We start from the raw sequence: 20,435 nt of genomic DNA, 5'->3' as shown, positions 1-20,435 counted from the left end.
TTGAGTCTGCTGGCTCCCTCTCTTCTGGGCAGCGGGAGGGGGCCAGGTGCGGGTGGGGGCCAGGTGCGGGAGGGGGCCAGGTGCCGGAGGGGGCCAGGTGCGGGAGGGGGCCAGGTGCGGGAGGGGGCCAGGTGCGGGTGGGGGCCAGGTGCGGGAGGGGGCCAGGTGCGGGAGGGGGCCAGGTGCGGGTGGGACGCTGACGGCAAGTCCTGGGGAACAGGAACGGCGGAAGTGTGTTCTCCCTCAGGGGCCCTGCCATCTTTGCATTGATGTCTTCCACTCGGGTGGGGCGTTTTCAGCCAACGGTGTGTGTTTTTCTGCACCCGTCTCTCTCCTGGGCTCTCCCCTCTGGGACCCCAGTGACCTTTGACATGGTCCCCGGTCCCTGAGACTGTTCATTTGTCTTCATTCTTCTTTTCTTCAGACCTGATCGTTTCTAGTCGTTGACATACACGTCCACTCTGTCCTGCCGTCCCCACCAGAGGGCCTCATTTCAGAGAGTGTCTCCACTCGGTCCCTTTATAAAGGCCGTTTCCCTGTGGCGGACGCCCGGCTCCCCATGCATTTCTATTAACTTTTTTTTAATCCTCCCCTGAGGACGCTTTCATTGCTTTTTAAAGAGAGTGGGAGGGAGAGGGAGAGACAAATATTGAAGGGAGAGAAGCACATGGATGGGTTGCCTCCTGCATGAGCCCTGACCAGGGCCCGGGCCGGGAAGGAGCCTGCAACCAGCTATGTGCTCTTGACTGGAATCGAACCCAGGACCCTGCAGTCCGCAGGCCGACCCTCTAGCCACTGAGCCACACGGGCAGGGCTCCCCATGCATGTCTAGTGTTTCCCTGTGCTTGGTGGAGTGTGGTGGTCACGGCTGCTGCAACGTGTCTGGGCGTGTGGGTCCCGGCTGAAAGCTGGGTCCGTTCTCGGGGTGCTCCGGCCGACTGAGCCGAGGGAGCCCGTGGCGACATGTCGGGTGTCCGAGACTCTGGCTCCTGTTCAAATCCTCGGGCCGGTGGCACCTTCCACTTGTTTCTGTGGAAGAACCGTGAGGTTGCTGTCTGCCTGGTGTCCGGGCTCCGGGCCTCCGTTAGGCTGCTTGAGCCTGCTCCATGCGGCCCACTCGGGTGAGCCAGCACCTGCTTCGGTGCCTGTGGACAACGAGGGGTTCTCTCTCCAGCTCGCTCCTCTGGGATCTGCCGCACACGCTCATTCCCGGGGCCCCGTTCCCAGAGGGCCAGCCACCGGCACTCGCACTTCCACCCGAATTCGAGCACAGGGAAAACCGGATCCCCCTCCAGCCTACAGGGCCCCCTTCCCCAGGCCTCGGGGAGGTCTCGCTCCATGCTGGTTGCACAGCTCGAGCTTGGGGCCACCCTTGAGGCAAACCGGGGAGGAATAAAGGAACCCCACACAAGCACCCCAGCCCTGGAGGCGAAGCTTTGCTTCCCCCCATCCAGCTGCTAACGCTCACTGTCCCGGTCCCAGCGACGACCTCGAGCAAATGGAGCTCAGCCCAGGAGCCATGCTGCCTGGGGAACCGCACGGAGCCCCTGGAGGGGAGCAGGCCTGGTGGGGCAGCGGGCGGCCCCCCAACACCCGGGGACAGACCGCACACGCCGCCAGCTGACAGGGCCGCTCTGGGGCCCGGAGGGATCAGGACAACCCAAGGCCTCGGGAATGCTGTGTGAACACTCATACTGAGCGCCGTGCGGGCCGCAGGGCCGCCTGCCGCCTCCCGCCTCCCTAGGGTCCCCTCCCGCAGGTGGACGACGCCCGGAGGACCCGGGCGTTGGGGCCTCCAGGTGAGGGGCAGGTGCAGTGCTGGTCTGTCCCCCCTAGAAGACCCCATTTCACGGGAGCAGGCAACACGCTCCCGTCAGCTCTGCACCCGAACGTTTCCCTTCTCCCGCTTCTGTGTCAGCAGCTGGGGTGCCCTGTGGGCAAGAGGCCCCCTGGCCTGCCATGTCTTCTGAACCTCGGGGTAAGGCCTGGAGTCGAGGGCCCCAGGGGCTTGGCAGGGCGGGCGGGGGGCGGGGGGGGAGGGAGGCCCGAGGCCCAGCCTGCTCTTGCCCACGGGCCGCCAGCAGCTCTAAAGCTCTCAGCACTGACGGCCACCTGGGGGCACGGGGGGGCAGGTCTGCCCAGGGAGAGCAGGTGGCACTGCGGGCGGAGGCTGCCACGGGACCAGCCACCAGTGAGGCTGGGTGACCTGGGCAGCGGCTGGTTTGGACCCCTCCTTGCGCTTCCTCCACGGCCAACCTGGGGCTGGCGGACGGCAGAGCTGCCCGGAGGTGGGGAGGGGACACCCCCGGCCGCCCTGGCCTGGCAGCCACCTGAGGGCCCCGTGCAGTGGGGTGGGCTGCGGAGGCTCCCGGACGGCCCGGCTCAGGCCTGTTCCCGGGGCCGGGAGTCAGGAAACCGGAGCAGGAGGCTGTGCTGCCCTCCGGCCTCCACGCGGGGCCAACGGTCCCCAAGGGCAGGGGCCGGCCCGTCTAACCCCCTGCCCAGCACGTGTGGAGAGTGATGCAAGCTGGGGCTTCCCCCCCACCCCCCGCCCCGGTCCAGCTCGGCTGGAGCGAGTCACAGCTGGGGACAGCCGAGCCCTGCCCTCGCCGGCCGCCTGGCCACTCGCTGCCTCCCAGGGCCTGTTCTCTCGTGGAGCAGGGCAAGGGCTCCAGAGCCACAGGGCAGGCCGCCCGGGCCCTCCCCATCCGGGAGACCCTGCTGGGGGAGGCTCAGGTAAGGGCGACCGGGTGTGGAGAGCAGGGGCTTGGGGACAGGAGGGCTGGCGGTGCCCCGAGGGGAGGGCGGCAGCTCTGCAGGTGGCACCGCGTCGTCAGGTGGTGGAGGGGAGAGCTGCTCTCTGGGCACTGCCCTGCCCGACCAGCCGCAGCCCTGACCGCTGTGCCTGCTGCACGCCCCGGCCCACGTGGGGGCTCCTGGGCTGGGCTGGGCCTTCGCAGACCCTCCTGAGGGGTGCCCTCCCGGCAGGGCTTGCCCCATCATGGGGGGAGGGGGCGAGTCCCTGGCCCCCCCTGGCCCACTGTGCAATGGGCACTGCTGGGGTGGGCTGGCTTCCATCCAGCCTCTGGGGGGTGGGCTGGCACCTAGCTGCTGGCCCCACTCGGTGGCCTGGTCTCAAAGTCCCCCCAACTATGGCCTATCGCCCCAACATAGGGCCACACTAAGCCAGCTGTGGGGTCATGAGGCCAGCACCCCCGAGGCCCTTGCCCAGTCTAGGGGGGCCTGGCGCCAGGCGTAAGGGTGGTCTTCCCAGCAGACCCCAGGCAAGTCCCAGTGTGCACAGTCCCGACCCCCCCTACCTCCCCGTTCCGCCCGGTGCCCACGGAGGCCGCAGTCAGAACGCACGTGCTGGACAGGAGTTTATTCCACGCTGTCCCTGCAGCCCCTCCGGGGGGGTAAGAGGCACTGGGGTGGGCACGTGGAGACGCAGTCAGCAAGTCCTTCCGGCCTCTCCTGGGCAGCCGGTGTGGCCAGGCTCCCCGGGTCCAGCCGCCCTGCCGTGGGCCGCCTGCCAGGCTCTGCTCCTCCGAAGCCGCTCAGGGCGCGGGTCACGAGCCGGGGCTGTCGCCGGGGCGCTCGGTGGCCGCGCTGGACCTGCTCCTGCCCTTCTGGAGCGTGTAGGCCGACGGCCCCAGGCGCAGGATCTTGCCGCTGCCCAGGCACTCCTCGCCCTTGTAGAACACGGCGAACTGCAGGGGAGGGGCCGGGTCACCACGCTGAGCCCCGTGAGCCGGGCCTGCGGCTGCTGCTGGGGGCGGGGCGGGGAGGAGGGACGCTCGACCTCTCCCTGACTGTCCTGCCCGGCCCAGTCTCCTGTGGCGGGTGAAGCCAGAGGAGGGCCGTGGCGGCTGGGAGAGGAGTGCCAGGGCCAGGCCGGCCAGGCGACGGGAGTCCCGCCTCCCTCTGGAGCAGAGCGCAGGCCAGGCCGCCACTCACCTGTCCCGGGGCGAGGGCCCGCACAGCCTTCACCGCCGTCACCCACACGGTGCCGTCTTGATTGAGGGTCAGCACGCAGGGCACTGGGAGGAAGATGGGCCTTGAGGGGGCACTGGCCTGGCCTGTGTGGTCAGCCTCAGGCCCGGGATGCACACACTACTCGGACCCTCAGCCCAGCCCTGCCTTCCCAGGACGCTCCCCTCCTCATCCCAGAATAAGCGGAGCTGGCTCTGCGCCCCCAGGCCTGCCTCTCACGCGGCTGGCGGGACAGGGGCTTGAATGTGCTCCACGATCCCGACAACGGGGCTCTGCTGCCCAGGTCCAGCTAAGGCTGTCCTACATCTGGCCTCCCTGGGCGATCCCACCGCAGTCACCTAGCGCCATCTGGTGGTAGAAGCGGAAGTGGCACTCCATCATCTTGTCACGGACCAGGGCTGCCGGCGGCTCCTCGGCGATCCAGTGCACGCGGTTGGTCCGCAGCAGGTCCCTGTACAGGGCCGGGTGGTCGGTCCGGGGGGCCTGTGGGGGAACCCGAAGACCTGACGGCCTGGAGCCCTTAGCAGAGCGGCCCTCGCCCCAAAGCCACCTCGCTGCCCCTCATTAACGCTAACAGCCAGCGCTGACTGGCGTGTCCACAGTGGAAATGCCCCTGACCCCAGCCTGCAGAAGAGGAAACTAAGGCACCGGTCACGGTCACCCTTTGCAAGCAGGGGTGCTGCGACCCGACCCCACGACCCGCCACCGCTCCGCAGAGACCGATGGACCCTGAGGGCAAGCCCGTCTAGGCCCTGACGCCACCTCCTCTCCATGGGCCCCCCCCACAACCACCCGAGCCGTGTCCTCTCGTAAGCTCAGAGGAATGGCATCTACTGACAGGGACTGACGTGGTTAACGAGTGGCCAGCGTCTGGGGGAGCCCAGGGATACCTTAAGTGACACCCTGTGCTCCTCGGGCCGGCCCCGGGGGTGCGGGAGGCAGGACGCCCCTCGGCCTCCCCCCGGCGCTGCCGGCAGACGCGGCACCATCTGCAGGGCCAGCCACTCACCACAAACACGTCGCCCCTGGCGCTGTCCTTCTCAACCACGTACCAGGGCTCGCGCAGGCCGCCGATCTTGGCCCTCTGGCCCAACGTGTACAGGAACCAACCTGGGGAACGTTTTCAGTGGGGCGGCACCGTCCCCTCCACCCCACCCCGGGGGGGGACGGCGGGGCGGGCTCCATGCACACCCAGGGGCCACCGGGAGAGGCCGGGTGTCCAACGCCAGGCCAGCCCCGATGAAGCCCAAGCGCGTCCGTCCCTCCTCGGGCCCTGCGGGCACCTGACCGTGGCAGCAGGGCGACTCCTCTGGAAGGCGGGCTGGGCCCTGCTGGAGCCGGGAGCCCTTGCTGAGCCGCCACGCGGCTGCGGGTACATAGGTGTGCCCGCCCGCCCCCCCCCCCCCAAGCACGAACCACAGCAAGGCTGCCCCCGACTGCTGTGCCCAAGCCCTCCTGACCACCTCTGGTCACCCCCACAACCAACAGCACAAGACCAGAGGCCAGGCCACCCCTCCTCCCTCCTTCCCGCTCTCCCGCCACACACGCAGGTGCAGATCACGACGGGAACCACGTGCCCACGTCAGCGGAGCCGACAGCCGCCTCACCGAGTCTGAGCCAGGACGGGGGGGGGGGAGGCCCCTGCAGTCCGCCCCGGGCAGGTGGTCACGGCCACACGCAGGAACCCTGTCAACGCTGCTGCCGCCCGCCGTCCACGCCTCCCCACCCGCCCAGCTCTGACTCCCGAGCGAACGGACCGACCGCGGGCCCGCCTGAACCCCCGAGCCGCCCCAGGAACTCATGACGAAGAGCCGCGGAGGCTGGTCTCACCTTTGTGTGTCCCCAGAACGGTGTCGTCCTCTATGGAAATGAACTTGCCAGGCCGCGGCTGTAAATACTGAGCACACCCCGTTACTGCGGGTCCAGGCCCGGGCAGGGGGCGCTGTCCCCGCGGCGCGGGCACTCACCTGGAGGATGAACTTTTCGAAGTTCCTTTTGCCCACGAAGCAGATGCCCATGCTCTGCAAGGAAGAGGGCGGCCGAGGTGAAGGGCAGCGGCGGGTCAGCCCTCCCCAGGCCGGGGCCTCCCCTCCCGGGCCCAGGGCTGCCGTTCCCCACCGGCACCGCACCAGGCCCTGCCCACAGGCACACCGGGTGGGCACACCAGGGCAGCCTCCCAGGTTGGTCCCGTCCCTGGACCTGGGCCTGCCAGCTAAGCGAGCACACACGTCCCCCCTAAAGCTGCTCAGGCCTCAGGCCACTGGCCATGCGCAGGAGAAACCAGCGCCGAGCGGGAAGTGGGACGGCCAGGCGGGAGCCGAGTGCCCTCAGGAGAGGCCGGGGGTCCCGGCTGGCACACGGCTTCCCCACTCATCCCGAGGTTTGCGTCTAGAATGTGGGTCCTGGGGTGGCCCCTCGGCTCCTCCGGTCACACGCAGCCATGGAGCAGGAGGGGCAGCAGGGTCGGTGGCGGGGGCCGGGCGGAGGGAGCAGTGACTTGCTGACCAAAGGCCCAGGAAGGGGGCAGCGGCTTCACTAAGCTCCCTCCTCCCTGACGGCAGAGCTGGCGTGGAGCTCCTCACCCGCGAGCACCCAGCCCACCCTGGCTGCACCCTGACCCCCCACGCCAGGCTCTTCCCACCGAGGGGCCTTTGCCCATGCTCGTCACGCTGTGCAGTCCCCCCGCTGTCCACTAACACTGACGCCCGCTCACCGCCTGGCCTCAGTCACTCGTCTCCTCAGAGGCCTGTGTGGCGTCTGCCCCTGCATCTGCGTCAGCGCCCACTGCTGCTCCCCCCCCACCCCCCCCCCCGCCCCCGACTGCAGCGGCCTGCCTGCTGGGAGCTCCGTGAAGGCAGCACCGAGCAGCAGCACCCGGGCTCCCAGGCACCGACAGGCACACGCCAGCCTCGGACGGAGACGGCAGGTCCGCGTGCGGGCTGACAGCGCCCCCACCAGGAGCCCCGTGCCCAGCCCTCACGGCCCGCTCCCTCCTGGCACAGGGCCAAGCGCACCCCAAGGAGCTGCCAAGGCCGCTGGGAAGGCTGCCACCCCGAGGGGCCGAGCACGGGCCGCGGGAGAAGTCCCGGCCGAGGTGCGCTCTCAAGGCCCCGGCGCCTCCTGCCGGGGGACCAGCTCCCCCACGCGGTGCTGGCGGGCACGGGCTCCTACCTCCTTCTTCTGCAGCACGTGGTGCAGGCCATTCTCAGCGGCGATTTTCCTCACGAAGTCCTTGGTGAGCCCCCCCAGGGGGAAGAGGGCGCTCCGCAGGGCCTCCTGGGGGACCTGGCTGAGAAAGAAGGTCTGGTCTTTAAAGCTGTCGGCTGCTTGCAGAAGCTTTACCGCTGCCAAGAGGAAGAACAAGAGATGGGCAGCCGTGAGCATGGGGCTCCGTCCCTCAGCGCCGCCCTCCTCCTCCGACACAGCGCCCCGCCTGGCAGCGCCGCGCTCACACTCCTCGGCGGAGTCGGTGCGGGCCTTCTCCCCGCTCCCCGCGGTTCACACACACGCGCCCAGGGAAGGGCGGTGCACAGGGTAAGGAACGCTATCCCAGTTCCTACTGCAGATGGCAATGTTTTCAAAGGAGACACAGCCCGTGGAAACACGAGGCTAGAACAGACGTAGCCCGTGGGAGCTGGGGGGGGGGGGGGGGGTGGGCAGGCGCGCCGAGCCCGCTGCGGTCGCGGACAGGCCTTGGGGCAAGGACTCTGCACAGACGCACACGCTCTGGGTGCACGTGTCTGTCAGCCCAGCAGGCCCGTCAGCTTCCTCTGCGGTTTCCCTATTGGCTAGTCCCGAGGAGGGCGCTGCCAGTGATCCGACTACAGTGCGGAGTGCGATCCTGGCCCCGTGGCCCCGGCTCAGACCGGGCCACTGTTCCTCTGGGCCAGCTCGGTCCTGGTTGAAACTGCCGGCCTCCCCACCGAGGCCCCTGGCCAATGAAATAACTGACGCCAGGCCCGCGCGCAGGGTCCTCCGCCGCTTCTCATGCCCACGCTGAGCCGCCTCGACAAGCTGCCTTCAGCACGCTACCCGCGCCACATGCCTCTGTGCCGTTCACGTTTCCCACCCGCAAACCCAAACCTGATGCTCAGGCCAGTGGTGTGGGCAGACGTAGCCCCATCTCAGACCAGGACACGGAAGCTCAGGTCACCCAAGTGCCCGCCACATCTCAAGCCTCAAGAACCTGATGGCAGTGACGGCCTGACCCAGCTGTGTCGTCAGATCTTCCCTCAGGCACGGGGCCTGCAAATCCCCGCCCAGGGCTCACACCACGACCCAACGTCCCACCGCCGGGCCCGGCCCGCCCGGCTCTCCTGGTGGCGGAGGCCCACCCACAGGCCTGGGAATGACCCTCCTGAGGAACCCCAAACGAACAAGCCGGCCTGGAGCACCCCGCGCTGGGGCAGGGACGCTCAGCAAGGACCCGGTCACTCCTCAAAGCCGTCCGCCTGTTCCAGGGAATCAGCTCCGACCTGCGCGTTACTCACCATTTCTAACTTCAAATCGGTTTCTGAAAAGCCCTTCTGGCCTCTTAACGTGCTTCTGCTGAAAGACTTCTTCATCTTCCAAGGACGTTCGTGCGTAGTGACCCGTGGCAACTGCATCCGCTCCTGGGAGGTTTTAAAAGCACAGGGATCAGATCTTGGATTTGCGCTCGCGGGCCGTGGCCAGCACCAGCCAAGGCTCCAGCCCTGGAGGTTCGCCTTCTCCAACCGAGACCCCGGGGAAGGGGCTCTGAAATGACGCAATGTTGCTACAGGTCTTTCAGGGTCTTTCCAAAGTTACTATCCACTCACGCTTTCCAGCTCAAGGAAATACGTCCTTAATTTGGTATAAAAACGTAGCATACACTGAAATACTACCACGATGAGACCACTTGCAAAGAAACGTCACTGACTTGGGGAGAGGCGGATGCCTCGGAGGGAGGTATTAATTCCGTGCTGCCACTTTCAATGTTCCAAGAGGAAGACAATGCCCTGACGCCCATGCCTTTGATTCTGGGAAGTGACACCAGGCGTGACACTCTCCCCTCCTGCTGTTCTGTGGATTTACATTTCCTCTGCCCTGGCCGGTGTGGCTCAGCGGGGAGAGCGCCCGCCTGTGGACTAAAGGGTCCCGGGTTCGATTCTAGTCAAGGGCACAGGCCCAGGTTGCAGGCTCCATCCCCAGTAGGGGGCATGCAGGAGGCAGTCGATCCACGGTTCTCTCTTATCATTGATGTTTCTCTTTCTCCTTCTCCCTTCCTCTCTGAAATCAATAAAAACATATTTTAAAAAATTGTCTCTCTTGCCCTGACCGGTTTGGCTCAGTGGATAGAGCTTCGGTCTGTGGACTCAAGGGTCCAGGGTTCGATTCCGGTCAAGGGCATGTACCTTGGTTGCGGGCACATCCCCAGTAGGGGGTGTGCAGGAGGCAGCTGATCGAGATCTCTCTCCCGTCGATGTTTCTAACTCTCTATCCCTCTCCCTTCCTCTCTGTAAAAAATCAATAAAACATATTTTTTTAAAATTGTCTTTAATAAATATGTACAGGGGTGGGCAAAGTAGGTTAATAATAATAATTAATACAATAACTAATAAGTAAGGAATAATACAACTATAAACTGTTTCCACATCGATGGCTGTGCCCCCCTGTGTGACTGTCACCCCAGCGAAGGACATCAGCGTGTGCGATGTCAGCTAAAGCGAAAGCTCTGCCCGGCACACGCTCCTCACTGGGCGAGGATGGCGGCACCGTTCTCTCGGGGGCCTTCCCGGCAGGTGCAGCGAAACTGACCTGGCACTAACCCAGCCCACCAGCTCATGGGAAACAAGACACGGGGATGAACACTGCAGATTAACTACCCGATAAGGGACATTTGGGAAGACACACTATTACATCCTGGCTGAGTTTCTTCTTATTTATTGATTTCAGAGCGAGAGGATGCAGGAGAGGGAGGGAGGGAGGAAGAGAGGGAGGGACACAGATAGGAAGGGAGGGAGGGAGGAAGAGAGGGAGGGACACAGATAGGAAGGGAGGGAGGGAGGGAGGGAGTGACACAGGGAGGGAGGGACACAAGGAGGGAGGGAATATCAGTTTGTTGCTCGACTCATTCACACATTCGTTGGCTGCTTCCTGTATGTGCCCTGCCTGGGAATCGAACTGGTGCACCTCTGGTTCCTGGGTCGGTGCTCAACCACTGAGCCACACCGGCCGGGCGCCCTGGCTGATTTCCTAACAGAGAGGAAAAGCCCGGAACCTCGGTGCCAGCGCTCAGGTCGGGACAGCTCGGCTCCCGAGGACCCAACAGCGGCCCCTGGGCTCTGCCGAGGTGACGGCGCCTCGGCCTCCACAGGCACGCGCTCACTCCGGAACAGCCGCCGTGCCTCCGGGCCAACCTCTCCTGCTCGGGGCAGGTCTGCCCCTGGTGTCCCGCCCGAAAGTGACCCTAAGTCGCACGCCCGCGCATTGCCGTGATGACCACAGAGCCCTCAGCCCAGCCGATGGCCTGTTTCCACACACTCACATCAAAGTCAACACTCCCTGCACCTGTCACTCCTTCCTGCCTGCGCCGCCTCAACGGAGCCCACTGGACGGGCACACAGCGGGCCCTCCCCTCCTCAGGTGTCCAGGGCCACAGGGCGGGCTGGGGCCGCAGGGGCTCGGCGGACAGACGCAGAAACGGTCGGTCAGCTCGAGGCGCGCACGGCCCGACCTCCCCGTCCTGCACTGGATGTGGAGACTGAGCCGGCAGCACCTGCCTCTACTCAGTTCCATGTTTTAAAGTGAGTCCCACATCCAGATCTTACGATTGTTTTCTTTGCTTCTGGGGGCATCTTTGCACTACCAACTCCATGACGCGACTCCCAGCACCCTCAGCTGCAGGTCACGTGTACCTCAGCTCTGCAAGCTCCTGTCCCCATCGCGGTCACCAGTGCTAACAGGACAGAGGTGCAGCAGCCCTGGGCCACACGTGCGTCGCCGGCACGTGGGCAGACAGGGCGGGTGTGAGCGACAACGGGACAGATCAGAGGGGAAGGCCTGTGCGGGCCTCGGGGAGCGCTCTGTGGTGACCTCACAGCGGAGGCAGCTGAGCAAGCAGGGCGGCACTGGGAAGGCTCAGCGTGAGGAGGGGGAGGCCCCACAGGCAGGCTGAGGAAGAAGGGGACGCGGGGATAGACCGCGGCAGCGGGACCCCGGCCGCAGATGGCTTCAAGGAGGCCACGAAGACACGGTCAAACCAGAGAACAGGACAGAGACCCGGAGCCGGAGTCTGGGAAAAGCAGGCACCGCTTTCGGAAGAGAGGAAGTCTCAGCAGGACCACGGAACTGCACGCACCTCCTGCGCCCGAGGCAGGGCGCCCGAAACACCGAGAGCCACAGCCACCTCGGAGGGAGCTGCGCGGAGAAGGCCGGCCCGGGGCCTCCGCGAGGCAGTGCCTGGCCCTGGCCTGTGGCCACAGCGAGCCTCCTCCATGGCGCCCACGTGCACCACCGGAAGCCCCTTCTCCGGGGAGACACAGCATCCCCAATCTCCGCTTCCTTTCCTTCCGAAACATGGAACTGCTCCCGAGGGTTTGGCTCCGGCTTTCTCTGGAAATCTTACACCTTTTTCAGAAAACAAATGAGACCATCCGAACCACTTACCAAGGTTGTCCAGAGCATAATGAAAAAAGCACTTGAACTTGATCTGCTTGTTGCAGACGATGTCGGGGTTGGGAGTCCTTCCTTTCTCGTACTCATTGAGAAAATCACTGGAATTCAAGGAAAACAACGTTCACATCTAAGTGTGACAGCGTCCTCAAAGTACAGCCGACCAACGAGCTGTTGGCGTTTCTCCCTGACCTACCAAAACCGTAGCTTTCGCTAAAGCGGGGCACTTCGGCACACAGCCGTGGTCAGCATTTCCACCAAACGTGTGTAAGGCGCTGCGCTCCGCCCTGATCTACGGCACCTGCCACACCCGGACGCCAGAGAAGGCTCCGCAGCTCACAGCAGCGGGGGGGTGGTGCTCAGCCTGCTCCCTCTCACCCCACAGGAGGCCGGCCAGGCAGAGCCAAGTTTGGGAACAAGAAAATGCATAACCTTGGTCCCTCCTGGAGGGATCCATGGTCTAGTGGAGAGGAGGAAGTGGTGGTGAGTGGCAGGTGGGAAGTTCCAGAGCGTGGAAAAGCTGCACTTCCCGGGAGTGGGGGCTGCCGTGGGGTGTGCTCGGAGGCTTCCCTTGCCCTTGAGACAGTAGAGGAGCAGCGAGACCCCTCACTGGGACGCGGGGGGCAGGGAGCGACTCATTGGGACACAGGGGGGCAGGGAGCCCCTCACTGGGACACAGAGGGGCAGGGAGCCCCTCACTGGGACACAGAGGGGCAGGGAGACCCCTCACTGGGACACAGAGGGGCAGGGAGCCCCCTCACTGGGACACAGAGGGGCAGGGAGACCCCTCACTGGGACACAGAGGGGCAGGGAGACTCTCACAGGACACAGGGGGGCAGGGAGCCCCTCACTGGGACACAGGGGGGCAGGGAGACTCTCACAGGACACAGGGGGGCAGGGAGCCCCTCACTGGGACACAGGGGGGCAGGGAGACTCTCACAGGACACAGGGGGGCAGGGAGCCCCTCACTGGGACACAGGGGGGCAGGGAGACCCCTCACTGGGACACAGGGGGGCAGGGAGACCCCTCACTGGGACACAGGGGGGCAGGGAGACCCCTCACTGGGACACAGGGGGGCAGGGAGACCCCTCACTGGGACACAGGGGGGCAGGGAGCCCCTCACTGGGGCACAGAGGGGCAGGGAGACTCTCACAGGACACAGGGGGGCAGGGAGCCCCTCACTGGGACACAGGGGGGCAGGGAGACTCTCACAGGACACAGGGGGGCAGGGAGACCCCTCACTGGGACACAGGGGGGCAGGGAGACTCTCACAGGACACAGAGGGGCAGGGAGCCCCCTCACTGGGACACAGGGGGGCAGGGAGACTCTCACAGGACACAGAGGGTCAGGGAGCCCCCTCACTGGGACACAGAGGGTCAGGGAGCCCCCTCACTGGGACACAGAGGGTCAGGGAGCCCCCTCACTGGGACACAGAGGGTCAGGGAGCCCCCTCACTGGGACACAGGGGGGCAGGGAGACCCCTCACTGGGACACAGAGGGTCAGGGAGACCCCTCACTGGGACACAGAGGGGCAGGGAGCCCCCTCACTGGGACACAGAGGGTCAGGGAGCCCCCTCACTGGGACACAGGGGGGCAGGGAGACCCCTCACTGGGACACAGAGGGTCAGGGAGACCCCTCACTGGGACACAGAGGGGCAGGGAGAGCCCTCACTGGGACACAGAGGGGCAGGGAGCCCCTCACTGGGACACAGGGGGGCAGGGAGACTCTCACAGGACACAGGGGGGCAGGGAGAGCCCTCACTGGGACACAGAGGGGCAGGGAGACCCCTCACTGGGACACAGGGGGGCAGGGAGCCCCTCACTGGGACACAGGGGGGCAGGGAGACCCCTCACTGGGACACAGAGAGGCAGTGAGACTCTCACAGGACACAGGGGGGCAGGGAGCCCTCATTGGGACACGGGGGGGGGCAGGGGGACACGGGGGGCAGGGCACCCTCACTGGGACGCGGAGCAGTGGCGAAGGGAAGGGCCATGCTTAGCTCGGGACTGGTGAAAGAGTGGCCGGACCCTGCTGCTGGAGGCAGGAGGTCGGGGCTGGCGTCGGGGCCTCGAACAAGCTGGTGCCTGGGGTGGTCGAGGGAGGCGTCCAAGGGGCAGCGACGCGCACAGGGTGGGTCACGCTCTAGGGTCAGGAAACCCTCGGGTTCAGTCCTGATTCTGCCACTTACTGTCTGAGCCTGGGCAATTCACATGACTTTTCTGAGCCTCGGTTTTGTCATCCTTTACACGGGATAATGCCTTTAAGGTTACGGTAAGGCTTAACCGAGATGGTAAGTTCTAGCACAGCGTCTGTACGTTACTCAGCAACGCACGCAGCTTCCGTTGCCTTCACTACCGAAGAGACGCCCCTGGCCGCCGGGGTCGGCTAAGTGCCGGAGAAGACTGCAGGCAGAGCAGCCGAGGGGACGGCATGGGCAGGGCCCGCGCCTGGAAGCGCCTTCCGGGGAGACCTCGGCATTGGCTCCGTGCTAAGTCAGCAGCACAGACACCGCAAGGCTCAGGAGGAACTAGACCCCGGCCGGTGTGAACAACGGGACAGGCGCGGGGTGCCGTGGGAGTCAGCCTGGCCTCCCGCAGAGCTCCCGGGGCTGGGCCTCCAGCACGGCCTTTGGCACCTCGGCGCAAGGCCGCTGGCTCTGGGCTGTCTGCCGACTGCGGCGACGCCTCCCTGGGAAGGGCCCACGACGCGCCTGCCCGCTCTCACCTGAACACGTCGTTCCAGTACTCCTTCACGTAGGACACCTGGTGGAAAGGGATGTCTAAGACCTGGCACACTCTGTACGCGTCTTCGCAGTCCTTGTCAGCCGTGCAGACGCCATGCTCGTCCAGGGAGTCCCAGTTCTTCATGAACACCCCCGTCACCTGGTAACCTGGGGAGGGAGGAGTCACAGCGTGGAGAACACACAGCATGGGCCCCGTGCCTGGGCGCTGCTGTGCCTTCAGAGCTGGTGCACACCCCAGTGCAAGCCACCCCCTCCCAGACGCTCCCTCCTACGCCCTCAGCACTTCTAGGCTTCCGGGTCACAGCCACTGCTGCGCTGAACCTGTCTGAGCAGAACGGAACTGTTCACCGTCATGACCCACCCTGGGTCCCAGCGCCTGGCTCATGCCTGAGCAAATGTGTGCTGAGTGAGTGAAGAGCAGGAATTCAACACAATTTTTCAAAACGAATAAAAACCACCTTCAGTTACCAGAAGAGAGAACTTGTTTCTGAAGTTATTTCCAGTTACCATCTAAGATCTAGATTCTAAGTCCTCAGACATCCAGGCGGTTGAAGCTTTGGCGATTTTATGACCCATTTTTTGCCCTTTTCTGTTGTGACAAACCACCCAACCCAACACTGGAAAGAGCAACCTTCGCCTCACGCCATCTTCCGGAAGCCCCAGGCGCCCGCCTGCGTGAGAACCCCGTTTCCTTGGAGGCGGCTCCATGGGACGGGAGCGGGCATCTGACTGAAAGGTTTCACGCAGGGCTCGGAGGACAGCGATCCCAGGACAGAGCTCTGCCTAAACTAAAAGGCCACGTTGGCAAGACCGCCCATCCCAGCAGGCAGCCAGCCTCCCGCTCCGCTTCCCAAGCACCGGACTCCACGTGGGGCTCCAGGACTTCCTGTCTGCGCCCCTGCAAAGGGCAGAGGCTGTGTCTCCCGCAGCCCTGTGTCCCCCCAGCGCCTGGCTGTGCCCAGCAGAGCAGGAGCTTCCGGTGCTTGTGGGACGAGTAACTCCACACACGGAGCTTTAGAACCCACTCCCGCCCAGCCCGTCTGCCTGGCCACGTTTCCCGTGGAGACGGACCCACTGCCACGGGCTCATGGTGTAGATAGGGCCTTGGTGCCCCCGTCAGTCCTTCACTCCCAAGGGCACAGGATGGGGCCGTCCCTCCCAGGAAGGGGGAGGGGGCGCCCTGGATGCCAAGGGGGTAGGACCACGCATTTTCTTTTCCTGTCCATCAGCTTCCCCCAGGGGGGAAGCTGGAGGCTGGGCCGGGCATCCCCCCTAAGGTAAGAGGGAAATGACGTCTGGTCTCCGCAGGGCTCCCAAGTCGTCACACCGCGTGTCAGGAAACAAGGGCCCGGCACTGTCTACCTAACAGAACCGAAGCCCCTATAGGGCCTTAATCACAAGGAACAACAGCCTGGAATTATTGGGATCGAGAGTCCAGTGGTCGGCAAACTCATCAGTCAACAGAGCCAAATATCAACAGGACAATGATTGAAATTTCTTTTGAGAGCCGAATTTTTTAAACTTAAACTTCTTCTAACGCCACTTCTTCAAAATAGACTTGCCCAGGCCGTGCTATTTTGTGGAAGAGCCACCCTCAAGGGGCCAAAGAGCCGCAGTTTGCCGACCACGGGTCTAACCTAACAGCCTCCAAATCAGGGCTCAGGCTGCGCCCTCCACCGGCTCCGGCCCGACCCGCCTCCAGCCGGCAGGTCCTGCTGTGAAGGATGCCGCCCTTCCTGCAGCGGTGGCTGCACCGCTGTTTCGCACTTGAATGTCACTGCGCCGCTCCCACTGGCTGGTCACTGATGACGCGCACCCACAGCCGCTAATGACCAGCCTGCAGCGTGCCCGACGCCGGGTGACCCCTGGGCGTGCGTGACGTCACCAATCCTCCCCGTGACCCCGTGTGGTCGTTGTCTCCATTTCACGGAACCTGCCCCGGTGGGAACCTGCATTCGCTCTGCGCTCCTAGCCCGGCCCCACGGGGAGGGCCCCGCAGAGCTGGGTGGGAGGGCCCTCCGCTCCCGAGCCCGGGCCCCTGTGCACTGCACGCGGGTGCTTTCCCGGAGAAGTTTGTCCGCTGAACGGCGGCCGCAGGCGACAATAAGCGGACGGTCGTCAGTTCCCGTCGCCCACCGCCCACGGACAGGCGCCTCTCGGGGCGACTGCGCGCGGCCTCGGGGTGAGGTGCGGGCGCCGCCGTCACCGAGCGCAGGGCTGGGGCCAGCGAGACGCGCCCGGGGGAACGGGAGTCCTGACTGGTCCCGGCCCGGCGGACGGCGAGGAGCGCGGCCACCCAGGCGCGAGCGGGCTCTCCACGCGGCGCCCTCACCTCTGCGCCGCAGCAGCAGCGCTGCCACGGCGCTGTCCACGCCGCCAGACAGGGCGCACACGACGTGCCGCGCCGCCAGCATCCGCGCCGCCTACTCCGCCACTGCCGCCGCCGCTTCCGCACCGCGCCGGAAGTCCCGCCCCACGCGGTGCTCCGCGAGTGAGGCCCGGCCGGAAACGTGGTATCCAGAGAGTCGCGTTCCGCCTGCAGGCCGTTCCTGGGCTTCCATTCCTTCTCCCCAGGCTGTGTGTGTGCACCCCTGCTCCCCCCCCCCCCCCCCCAGTACTGACAGTGTGCATGCGTGTGTGTGTGTGTGTGTCACAGTGATCAGCTGCCTCCTGCAGGTCCCCTCCCTGGAATCTAGCCTGAAACCTGGGCATGTGCTCTGACCTGGATTCGAACCAGCAACCTCTTGCTGTGTGGGAAGATGTCCAACCAACTGAGCCACATCAGCCAGGGCGCTGTTTCATTTTGTAAAACTGCCGTGCGGGCCACTAAATTGGTTTCAGGGAGGATCTGAACCATGGTTTGAAAAGTGCAGGGAGGAAGTGGTACAACGGGTCGGCACCAATGCCCCCATTTCTAACAACTGACCGCTGAGGAGTCATGGCCCTGGCGCCAAGAGCAGGCATGGGTGAGCTCCAGGGCGGGCGGGAGGGTGGCCGGGCCCCTGTGGGTGGCAGAGTTACAGGAAAGCAATTTCTTCTTGCCTCTCCCAGGAGAGATGGGTAGACACAGCACCTGGACACCGGCCTTCGGCAGGCTCAGGAGGGCACGTTCAGCTGAGTGTGTGGCCGTGGCCCTGCTGATGTTGCTGGATTTGGGGGCCCAGCCTGGAGGACCATGTCCTTCCTGGGGCGGCAGTCCAGGTCCCGCCCAAGCAGGGGGCTCTGGGTTTCGGTATGTGGCAGCCCGCCCACAGAGGGGAGAGAACAGGATGCATTGGCGACGTGTTTTCTGCTGCTTTCCTGTTAAATCTCTTAGCTACTTTGTCTTTAACCTCGTGTAAATCCAGGTCCATGGGTGGACCCGCCATGGCAAAGCCAATGCCAGCCCGGTGCCCCTGCCCACAGCGCTGTAATTCCGTGGATCTCAGAGATGCCATAGTCACGTGACGCGGGGCCGGAGGCGCCCAGGAGGGCGGCTGTCCAGGGGCAGCGGGGAGCTCCCACTCGGGACGGAAAGCGCTGCCCCAGAGCTCGGCGCTCCTCTCCTGCCCTTTGTGCGGGCGGGTTGGGGCCCAGGAGCCAGGGCCGCCAGGCCGGAGCAGGCGGGAAGGGGCGGGGTGCTCTACCTGACATGGCGGGGGCGGGGGGCTCTCCCCTCCGCTTGAAGGAATTCAAGTCCAATGAGCAGGCAGAGCAGCTGGGCCCCAGCAGCCTGGGGAGGGCGGGCCGGGGGGGGGGGGGGCAGGGAGCAGCAGCTCAGCCCCCGGTGCAGAGGACGGCGGGAGCCCACATGGCCCCTCTCTCCCACCAAACCTGAGCCCCCAGAAGACGGGGCATGAGCTTTGCACCCCACTGTATCCAGCAGAAATACAGCCTGCCCATAGCGAGTCTCCATAAATAGCTGTCGAGTGGATTCAGTCCCAGGCCTCGGTTTCCTCCTGTGAACAGAGAGGCCAGGCGTCTGGTGGCCCTTGAGGCTCTAACTGTCCTGGAACCCTCTGCGCCCCCAGAGTAGAGGGCGGGAAGAGGAGGGCTGCTGTCCCACAGGGGCCCTCGGCTCGGCGGCCCCGCGTGCCCCTCCGGCAGGCCTGCTTCATCTGCTGACGCGGGACAAGTCCAGTTAGGAACGCACACCTCGGGCATCTTCACAGCTTCTCCCCCGGGCACCGCCATGCCATCCCTGCTCCCTTCATGGTCCTCCTCCTCGGACCACAGCAGTCGCCTCCCCGGGGGGGACTCACATCCCAGCGCCCTCCCTCAGCCCTCGGGGACCCAGGCTCCCAATTAGCAGCGTTGCTGACTGAAATCTCCTCACAAACGGAGATCTCTATACAGATTCATCTTCCAGGCCAGCTACTCAGAGAAATATTCCACAGGGAACACGCTGGGCAGCGGCCCTTAGCTGCCAGGGTTCCTGCTGCCGCCCCAGCACAGCCAGGACCCCCACCCACAGCCCTCCCTCACTATGGAGGATGCCCCCCTCCGTGCTGCACCCCCAGCCCCACAGCGGCCTCCTCAGGTCTGCGGCCAGCCCAGCTGAGTGCCTGGCGCCCACTGGAAGGGCAGACCGCTCTGCCTGCCCCGGATCCCGGCTACACTTAACCCATTTTTATTCACTTGGTTTTCTGTTACATCCCCGTGACTGTTCTTAATAACTGAAGCTTGTCCCTTTCACCACCGCCACCCATCTCACCACCGCACCCATCTCAGCACCGCCACCCATCTCAGCACCGCCACCCATCTCACCACCGCACCGCCACCCATCTCACCACCGCACCGTCACCCATCTCACCACCGCACCGCCACCCATCTCACCACCGCACCGCCACCCATCTCACCACCGCACCGCCACCCATCTCACCACCGCCACCCATCTCACTACCGCACCGCCACCCATTACACCACCACACCGCCACCCATCTCACCACCGCACCCATCTCACCACCGCGCCACCCATCTCACCACCGCACCCATCTCACCACCGCCACCCATCTCACCACCGCACCGCCACCCATCTCACCACCGCGCCACCCATCTCACCACCGCACCCATCTCACCACCGCCACCCATCTCACCACCGCACCGCCACCCATCTCACCACCGCGCCACCCATCTCACCACCGCGCCACCCATCTCACCACCGCCACCCATCTCACCACCGCCACCCATCTCACCACCGCACCACAGCCCATCTCACCACCGCCACCCATCTCACCACCGCACCACCACCCATCTCACCACCGCCACCCATCTCACCACCGCCACCCATCTCACCACCGCCACCCATCTCACCACCGCACCACCACCCATCTCACCACCGCACACATCTCACCGCCGCACCCATCTCACCGCCGCACCGCCACCCATCTCACCACCGCACCCATCTCACCACCGCACCGCCACCCATCTCAGCACCGCCACCCATCTCACCACCGCACCGCCACCCATCTCACCACCGCCACCCATCTCACCACCGCACCGCACCCATCTCACCACCGCCACCCATCTCACCACCGCACCACCACCCATCTCACCACCGCACCACCACCCATCTCACCACCGCACCACCACCCATCTCACCACCGCACCACCACCCATCTCACCACCGCACCCATCTCACCACGGCACCCATTTTACCACCGCCACCCATCTCACCACCGCACCACCACCCATCTCACCACGGCACCCATCTCACCACCGCCACCCATCTCACCACCGCACCGCCACCTCTGGCCGCCAGCAGCCTGTGCTCTGGTTCCTTTAAGATTCCATTACAAGTGGGACCATTCGGGGATTCTCAGCCTGACCTCACCCAGCATCGCGCCCTCGCCCCCCCATCGGGAGCCACACTACATTTCCAAGTTTGGACAATATAAATCGCGCGTATTGATTAAAATGATAAAATAGTTATGTATATTTGAAACCAAGATATGCTTTAATATATTTTCACTTATTTTACAATTTAAGTTAAACCTAGAATACTTAACTTTTATGTAAACTTAGTTCTTAAAATAGCCATTGGCTATTTTACATAAAAAAGATTCAAACAGTTCACGTGGACTT

General features: G+C 64.8%; 1 protein-coding gene across 4 annotated transcripts; it reads right to left on the bottom strand.

Moving 5' to 3' along the window:
* Nucleotides 1–3,362: 3,362 nt before the first annotated feature.
* TRMU (tRNA mitochondrial 2-thiouridylase) lies at nt 3,363–16,836 on the bottom strand (the record flags this gene model as incomplete). 4 transcript variants are annotated; one of them, XM_080659155.1, is made up of 11 exons in its annotated part: nt 3,363–3,710; nt 3,958–4,040; nt 4,332–4,476; nt 5,003–5,103; nt 5,824–5,890; nt 5,961–6,014; nt 7,165–7,337; nt 8,484–8,606; nt 11,623–11,729; nt 14,354–14,519; nt 16,705–16,836. In XM_080659155.1, the coding sequence occupies 11 exons, from the start codon at nt 16,784–16,786 to the stop codon at nt 3,570–3,572; spliced, it is 1,242 nt and encodes a 413-aa protein (XP_080515281.1). In that variant the 3' UTR covers nt 3,363–3,569. The 4 variants fall into 4 exon arrangements, with proteins under 4 accessions (XP_080515281.1, XP_080515282.1, XP_080515283.1 ...); XM_080659156.1 differs by having other exon boundaries at nt 7,165–7,278; nt 16,705–16,825; XM_080659157.1 differs by lacking the exon at nt 3,958–4,040 and having other exon boundaries at nt 3,376–3,710.
* Nucleotides 16,837–20,435: the final 3,599 nt, after the last annotated feature.

Source organism: Plecotus auritus (genome assembly GCF_963455305.1).
Source record: "Plecotus auritus genome assembly, chromosome: 3".
In the NCBI taxonomy this organism is placed as follows: Eukaryota; Metazoa; Chordata; class Mammalia; order Chiroptera; family Vespertilionidae; genus Plecotus; species Plecotus auritus.
Note: the sequence above shows the minus strand (reverse complement) of the source record. Positions and strands in the feature narration are given on the sequence as shown.